The sequence below is a fragment of the Vigna unguiculata genome, chromosome 7 (assembly GCF_004118075.2).
Source record: "Vigna unguiculata cultivar IT97K-499-35 chromosome 7, ASM411807v1, whole genome shotgun sequence".
NCBI classification, from domain to species: Eukaryota; Viridiplantae; Streptophyta; class Magnoliopsida; order Fabales; family Fabaceae; genus Vigna; species Vigna unguiculata.
Genome location: NC_040285.1, coordinates 29,866,404 through 29,874,697, shown reverse-complemented (window position 1 = coordinate 29,874,697; position 8,294 = coordinate 29,866,404). Strand labels below are relative to the sequence as shown.

The 8,294-nt window shown below is 31.4% G+C and overlaps 2 protein-coding genes across 2 annotated transcripts; one reads left to right on the top strand and one right to left on the bottom strand.

Moving 5' to 3' along the window:
- Nucleotides 1-620: 620 nt before the first annotated feature.
- Nucleotides 621-1,085, bottom strand: LOC114191381 (ripening-related protein grip22-like). The gene has a single exon (XM_028080550.1). The coding sequence runs from the start codon at nt 1,083-1,085 to the stop codon at nt 621-623; it is 465 nt and encodes a 154-aa protein (XP_027936351.1).
- Nucleotides 1,086-5,241: 4,156 nt separating this feature from the next.
- LOC114190434 lies at nt 5,242-8,190 on the top strand. The gene is made up of 3 exons (XM_028079311.1): nt 5,242-5,338; nt 5,652-5,983; nt 7,709-8,190. The coding sequence occupies exons 2-3, from the start codon at nt 5,677-5,679 to the stop codon at nt 7,732-7,734; spliced, it is 333 nt and encodes a 110-aa protein (XP_027935112.1). The 5' UTR covers nt 5,242-5,338; nt 5,652-5,676; the 3' UTR covers nt 7,735-8,190.
- Nucleotides 8,191-8,294: the final 104 nt, after the last annotated feature.

The following is an 8,294-nucleotide window of genomic DNA, read 5'->3' as shown; positions in this document are numbered from 1 at the left end:
AATAAACCAAATACAATCCAAAATAATGTTCAACCCCAAATACAACAAAAATCACAAAAATATTAGGTTTATATTTATGTTGGCTAAAAAGAACAACCCAACCCAATCTAAATAACAAAAGAAATTGTGTGATCTTTTATCTGCGTGTGGGTTGGTGAGTCAACCTGACTCACCACAAGTTCAATCCTAGTGAGCCGGGTTTTTGGTGATCGGGTCAAAAATTGATAGATACTGAAATTTGTAAAAAAATCCAGTCCAACCTGAACCGACGTTGTGTGGACCATGTTAGCCAACGAGTTTAAATCTACTTTGACAGATCTATTTAAGGGGTTTGAAATATAGAAAAAAAAAGTAGAAGCCATTTAAAAAATATCAACTTAAGTAAAGAGAAAATTATAAAAATTTCATCGTTAAAAAAGATGTCTTTGCTTTTTTATTGAGCAGATTTTTGTTTCTTAGATTTTTATTGAGCAGAATTTAAACCGTTAAGCTTTTATTGGAGGGAAAATACTACTTTCATTATTCAAACTAAGAAAGACACGCACATAATTATCAGACCAAGAGATAAGAAAACAAAACGCATAGATGAAGTAATAATGTATTTCCTGATGATGAGCTTTTTATGCCATGGTCCACGTGATTGCTACTTCACCATCATCAGTGTTAAGCCCTAAGTCATTCCACACACTTTCCGATGCGTCAACGATGTTGGTCTTGCATGGCGATTGATTCGCGTGTTCTTCGTCACACCCTTGCGTGGAGTCGCACTCGTCCACCACCTTCGCCACCGCGCTCCTGCCATTCCTCGCCGTAATCCTGATCGTTTTCCCACACCGGGAACCGCCATTGTACCATCCGGTGGAGAGCGCCACCACTCTCTGAGGAAGCGGGTGGTAATTCCCGTCGCACTCGGAGGGGCCTCCGCCGTCCCCGTCGGGACCAAAGTCGTTCACGGTGAGGATAGCCTGCGTTCCCGAGGGGTCGATTGCGGGTGAATGTGCGCCGTTGGATTGGCACGATGCTGCATTTGTGAGGTGAGGAAAAAGGGTTAAAAAGAAAACCATGAATACTTGACTTATTGCCATGTTCAGATTTCAACTACTTCTCCTGATGTGTTGCTTAATTTACTAACTTCTGTTACTGCATTATTGTTCACAAAATAACTCCTATATAAAGATATAATTTTTCCGAAAGAAATTTATTCAATTATAAAATTGTAAGTTATAAAGTAATTTCTCTTTGGCATGTAGTAATTTAGGTTGGAATTTGATGTGAATAGAATGATGTGGTATAGTATGTAGACATGACAAAAAACAAAGCACACTCACCATGTTATGCTAGCTCCTATTTTGAAATTTTCATCCTTATACTTCGACCAGTGAAACATGATCTATGCAATGTTATTCAGATTTGAATTTTTCCCAAAATGAAAAATATAATATAATAAATATGGACTCAACTTGATGATAATAATCATAAATTTGAAGTTACATATTTGTATTGGTAATATGATGACATGGTTTGATTTTAGGTTTTTTACTTGTTTGATGGGTTTAAGTTAAAACTTTATACATTATTTTTTTAGAAGAGGTTAAGACAAGACAGTGTTTGGAATTGAGCTTAATTAGAAGCTTGTGAGACTCAGTTTTGTTCCTCTTTTTATATCCTCTTAGCTTAGACGGCAGGAATATAAGTGAAATAGTCCTGTGAAGAAAAATAAATGACTCAATCACATTAAGTTTTACCTATATATTATTAATATCCTTTAAATAAAGTTTAATCTCCTTGTATATAACACACAAACTGGATTCAGCAAAAGTATTTTTTTAATTTTTTGCCTTTTTTTTTCTGTAAACAACAAATAAGTCTTTTTTCAGTAAAATTTCAATAATTCTATAAAATGAAAAAAATGCTATTTACAATACCCTATAATCGCAATAAACAAATAAATTAATTTAAATTTTCTGAATTTGTAATTGGATTAATACGGTAAGATACCATACAAGTGATATTTAAAAGTATAAAAATGTATGCATGATTTTTAGACCATTTTTTTAAATTAAATTCAAAATATACATAATATAATAATAAATAATTTATTTCGATTTAAAAACTTTATTTATATTAAGATCAAACTGGATCAATTTTATACTAATATTAATATATAATGTGTTTATAAAAATGAAGAAGATCAAAACATGTTTGTTTTCTCATTCTAGAACTTCAAGGGTGTCAATGGCCCCCACTATCCCCTATTTCCGGATTATCATGTCTGACATGAATAATTTACCTTGGGAGCCAGCTAACACATTAAATTATGAGTTTCTTTCTTCTTCTTTTTTTTTTTACGAGTGTTTGATATAACTATACATATATTTAAGATTATACATTGAGATCACGGATTCATATTTAATAATTTTACACTAATTATTATATGCTTTAATAAGTCGTAAGTCCAGATGTTTTAAATTAAAATTTTACAGATGAGAAAAATGTCAAAATTAATGCATGCTTTAGTTACATAATTATGGAATACGAGTTTTTTTGTATTCGATTTCATGTTGTTTGTTAGAAGGACAATAAAAAATTGATGAGTGAGAGACTAAAAGAAGGGAAAAATGTAAAATTAACATCCTTTTGTGTTGCAATTTTTATGTTTACTTCTGTTATGTAGTTTTCTGGTTTTGCTTATATTTTTTTGAGGAATCCTCAACTTGTAACGCATTTGTCTTAATAACTTGTTGGCAGATGTTTGGAACATCAATAATTGAGGATAGGACTCTGTCAATGTTGGCGCATGCAAGAACAAAAGGACACCATAACAACAAAATTGCTTTAAAAGGCTTACAATTCTTTCAATATCATTGCTTTTTTAACTCAAATATAATACTTCCAATTTTATGCTGATTTTTTCAAAAGAAGACTTAACACAAATGAAATAGGATTCCGATCCATTTATTTAGGAGATTTCATTAGAAAAAAATTACCTTGATTCAGTTTACATAAATAATTAATACTACTTTTAATCTAAAATATTAAGACAATAAATAAATTTATGTATTTTTTCTTATATAGTGTTTAATTTTATTATTTGTATTGTATCAAATATTATCTTAACACTTAGATTATTTTCTCTCTAGATTTCTCACTTTTGTATTCATCTATGAGACCATAAGGTGATCCTTGAGACAAACTTTCTAATTTTGTCTGATCAATTTCTCGAATTGAGTAAGTTGATTTTTCTGTTATTTTCTCTTGTTTAGTTTTGATTTTTGTGTATGTGGAAAATTTTAGTCCACATGTGTATTTGAGCTTCCTCTATATTTTTTCATTGATCAGTGGTTTTGATGATGTTTCCTGATTATGTTTATGTTGTTCCTAAGACAGAGAATAACTGGTCTTGGAAGTCGTTGGGCGAGCAATTACTCGCTGGATGAATTCTAAGACAAGGAATCATTGTCTTGAAAGTCATTGGGCGAGCATTTACTTGCTGAGCGAACTTTAGGTCAGGGACTCACTGACTTAGGGCTTGCTGGAAGAGCAATCACTCGTTGGATGAATTATTGAAGGATTTTTCCTTTAGAGTCCCACCAATACACTCACTGGATGAGCAGTTTGTTGCGGGACGAAAATGTATTTTTAGTCCAGCGAGAAGATGTGTTCGCCGAACATGTGGATTACAACTTGGACAAATGTTGATTGATTAACTTTTAAATACTTGGTAACTTTTATGAATGATTTATTTAGAGGGTAACTGGTGAATTAGAACTTGTTAATACTAATTAAAGGATAATTAGTAGTGGATTGTATAATGTATGCATTGATGTAGGGGTCTAGTTGGAGTCCAGATTCTCTACTGGTTTTTTTGGTGTTTCCTCTACTGAGCATTAAAAATTCACTGTATTGATATTTTAAATATCTTTTTAATATATGGTATCAGTGTATTATGAAGACATAGTAGAGGAACAACACAAAAAACCCAATAGAGAATCCAAATTCAGTTGGAAGTTATCATGAGACTGTAATAACCATTCAAATTCTTAATTAAAGAGGAATGATGTATGTGGTGAGAGGAGCAGGAGGTCCTAGTATAGGGTTTTAACTTCACTAAAGGTGTTAAAGGACTAACCTTGTATGTGGTAGAGTACAACTCCTTATTTACCGTTCTGCATAGCATGATATACCACTATAAGTGCACAACTTACTAGGATCTGATATCAATGTAAGTATTCAGATAATCAAGTCATAGAAGTCTTGATATGAAATTTAATGATAGATTATGTGTGACTTATGTAACTTCATTTATAAATGACTTTTTCTTTTAATTACATTAGTTTATCTTTTTTCTCTATGTCTTGTTTTTTGGTGTCTATTTTTTTTTTTTTTGTAATGATCACCTGATTAGTGTTAGCAGTTGAAGATCTTGTGGCTAGATCGGTGCAAGAAAGAAGAGATGCAATTGTTTAGTTTGTTATGTAGAATTTCTAGTGTATAGTCTTTCTTTCCTTTTGAAAAACTTTTATTTGGTTATATATAGTATTTGTATTTCAGTTTATCTTATTTTTTGAATGACTGTAATATAATAATTATATATTAGAGTTTTATGTTTTGATTTGATTAATTATGTAATATTTTGTTTGATGGTTTAGACGGCTAAATGAGATGTTATATTTGTTATTGATTATTTTAATTTTATTCTTATATATTAGTTAAAATATTTAAATTAAGATAATTATGTATACTATTTTTTATTTGTCATTCCACAATTTTATTTTAATGTTTTAGTTATATTAGAGATGATTGCAATTTAGTTAGAGCTTATAATACTAAAACTAACGTACAGAAAAGAAATTATAAACATCTAAAAAAATGAGTTTATTAATAAAAAAATATTAAAATAAATCATTGAATAAAAATAAGAATTATATATAATTATTTTATTTTTAATGTACAAGACATAAGACACATGTTATTTAATTAAACACGTAGGTATTTTAATTTGATTTTTTTTTACTTTAATTATATCTATCGATATCTTTCATTTTCATCACTAAACTAGTTATAATCAGTGAAAAAAACTAAAATAATTACAAAATATAATAAATTTAAATTAATAATTTTTTCCGGAGATTAAAACAATCATATTTGCAGATATTAAAAACATAATTAAAATGAAAGACCACTAGAATAACATAAAAAAATTAAAATAACGAAAATTAGAATTTACACAAAATTATTGCGATGCTTTACTCCTGTTTCTGCTATGTTATTACTTCGTCAGATAAAATCATCCGTCTCACTCGTTTGGTGCTGCTCGCAGGTGCCGCCACCATTTCTGGTACGTTGGTGTTCTTGTGATTTCAGATTAATCATTTTCTTTTATTCCGACATACATCTTTTTAATTTTGAATAACTCTATTGCATTCTTGAGGATGAATTTTTAGAATGATTTTGGAGAAGAAAAGAATAGTTTAGTTAAATGTATAAAAGTTAGGGTAACAATGAAATCGATGTTTTGAAATTGGAATGGAATATCACTGGATGCAATTAGGGCTTAAGTTTTGGCATGTGACATTGATTTTTTGTGTGCCTCCAAAATATTTGCTTATTATGGTGAGAATTTGGGATTTTCTGAAATGCCTCTGTTTTAGGGTTTGATTTGATTTCGGGAAAGAAATGGAGTTTGTTAGCCGAATAGTGGACATAGCTGCGAGAGCTGCAAACAACAACACATTGATCAACGTTTGTCTGCTTGCTTCGTTTGCAACCCTTGGGGTAAGATCTATGAATCAACAATGGACCATTGAAGCTCTTGAGGCTGAGAAGGAATCTTTAGCCAAATCCAACAAGTCCATTAGAAGGACCATTTGGAACTGGAAGCAGCAGCTTTATGCTGAAGCCTCTACTGATTCTTTGGTGGTTCCTCTGGCAAGGCTCAGAGCCATATATGGAGATGCCGCGCCTCCTCCACATGCCAGACAAGGTAACTCATTTACTTCTCTTACCCTACTCTAGACTCTATCTATTGAGTGAGGCAATGAAATTTGACTTTGTTTATGTGGAAAGTGGTTTGGTGGATTAGAAAGGAAGGAGCAAATTTTGTGTTGAAGTTATTTTCACCGTTAGGTTGCTTTATAGATTCCTACAATCATTTTCCCTGTTATATACGGTTTTTGTGTTAGCTATGCTAGAACTATTGGTTGGGCATTGTGCATTTGGGAACTTAGGGGCCAATTTTGTGCCTTTACTCCAATCCTTTGTGCTTTAGGAGTATCAATGTGCTTATAACATGATCTGTTGTTCGGGAGGGAATGGACCTTCTTATGCTTATAGTCTCTCTAGAAAGGGTTTTCCTAACTAGTTTCCTGAGGAGCTGGTTCAGCACCATATAGTACACTTTAAATTGGACATATTTGTGTAAGATTCTGCATAAATCTTTCTTGACAAGAAAAATAAGAAGAAAAAATAAAATGAGTCTCTCTATAAGTAAAAATTAGCTTATGCAAAAATTAAGTACAAGAATCTAAGAAAGCTATGAGAAAATTTTTACAAATTAGCTTGTACATAAACTAATATGGATAAGCACATTTCTTTTCTTTTTTTTTATTCTCTTTTAGAAATGTATATGGAGACATTTGTTCAATTAGGCCTTACATGCTTTCAAGTACTTAGGAGAAACAAATATTAAATTATTTCTGTTCTTGTTATAATACATATTTTATTTTTCATTAAAAACTTGATACTTTTGATTCCTTATAATAAATGATTAGCTTGTGCCTTCTCGAAAAGATCTTACATTTTTATTAAGCGAGGTTCAATTGGGGAAAAAGTGAACTAAACCTCCTTCACATTCTTATATTAAATGTATATCAAGCAAGTTGATAATATTATTGTTGGAAGACCATGGAGATAATTTGTTACATGCTTCTTAAAAGTTTTTTTGGTTTTGCAATGTCTCAACGAAACAGAAGAATGCATGTGAATTTATTCTGATTATCTACCAAGGAGAGAATTAGCCTTTCTTTTTGAAATTTTCCTTTGATAATAGAGAAACAGCGATAGGGGAAAATGAGAAAGCAGGGATGGAGGCAAAACGGTTGAGTCAACTGTTGAAGTTAACTTTCTGAAAAAAAAGAAGAAGAAAGGAAACAGTACTGGCCGATATTTATTTTTAGTCAAATTGTAAGAAGACGAAAAATGAAAAAATAACGAAACAGACAAAAGTTCAACATAGCAATTTAGTTCTATCTCGTAGAGAAACCCCACTAAATCGTAAAATAGTCAATATTACATCATCATAGGGAAGCTAAATGAATACATTTACTCGTATACACTGTAACCCAAAACTAAGCATTAGAGTTCAAATCAGACTGTATTTCTCTTGAAACTACTTATACTTTTATATTTCAATTTTGACCATTGTGTATCCCAGTTTGACTCCATATGTGGCTGCATAGTTAACAGTGACGTAGCATTAAGCACATTTCGTTTTACTAATGGTGTGAATTTCTTTTACTATATATGTTTTTGTGTGAAAAAATGTTATAACATGGCTATCGTGTAAAGCTGTAGTAAAAAGATGATGTTTTCCAATCGTAGTTAGATATTAATCACACAGATTAGACGTGGTCAATCTGCTTTATCTATGCATATCAGCTATTGCATTATGTCTTGAGTTTTGGCGTTTAAGTTGTTTTTCTTTTTCCAGGAGATACTGTGACGAAAGATGCATAGTCATCTGGTACTACCAAAATAATGGCCCGACACCTGTTTAGTATCAGCACTTTCAAAAGTTTTTGGCCTTGGAAAGATGCTAATGAATGTTTTTCAAGAGAACAAAAAGGTATCCTTTGGTAATTTGTTGTTCTGTTAGCATGTAAATCAAGAACTTTGAAGATGTTAGAAAGGGTGAAAAAAATAATGATTGTAATGACAAAAACACTCTTATTTTTGTTACACATGATATCCATCTAACAATTTTGGGGGGCAGATGAGAACTAAATACAGTTTTGGTAGTTGATACGGCGCAGTCTTCAAATATTGTTTCATCAAACTTGTCTGGTCGACTCCCATGATTCGTGTAATGAACGACTTCTCGTGAGCAAAAACATTGCTTCATTTTATATCGCCTGTGACTTGTAAATTTTACTTGAGATCGTTATAATATGAGCTTTTGGTTCAAGCTTTCAATTCAGGAGAGAGAGACAGAGTTGCAAAAATGGTATTTGTTTGGGATATAAAATGATCACTCACACCTGTGTTCATGAATGGATTCACAAGGTTCGATAATTATG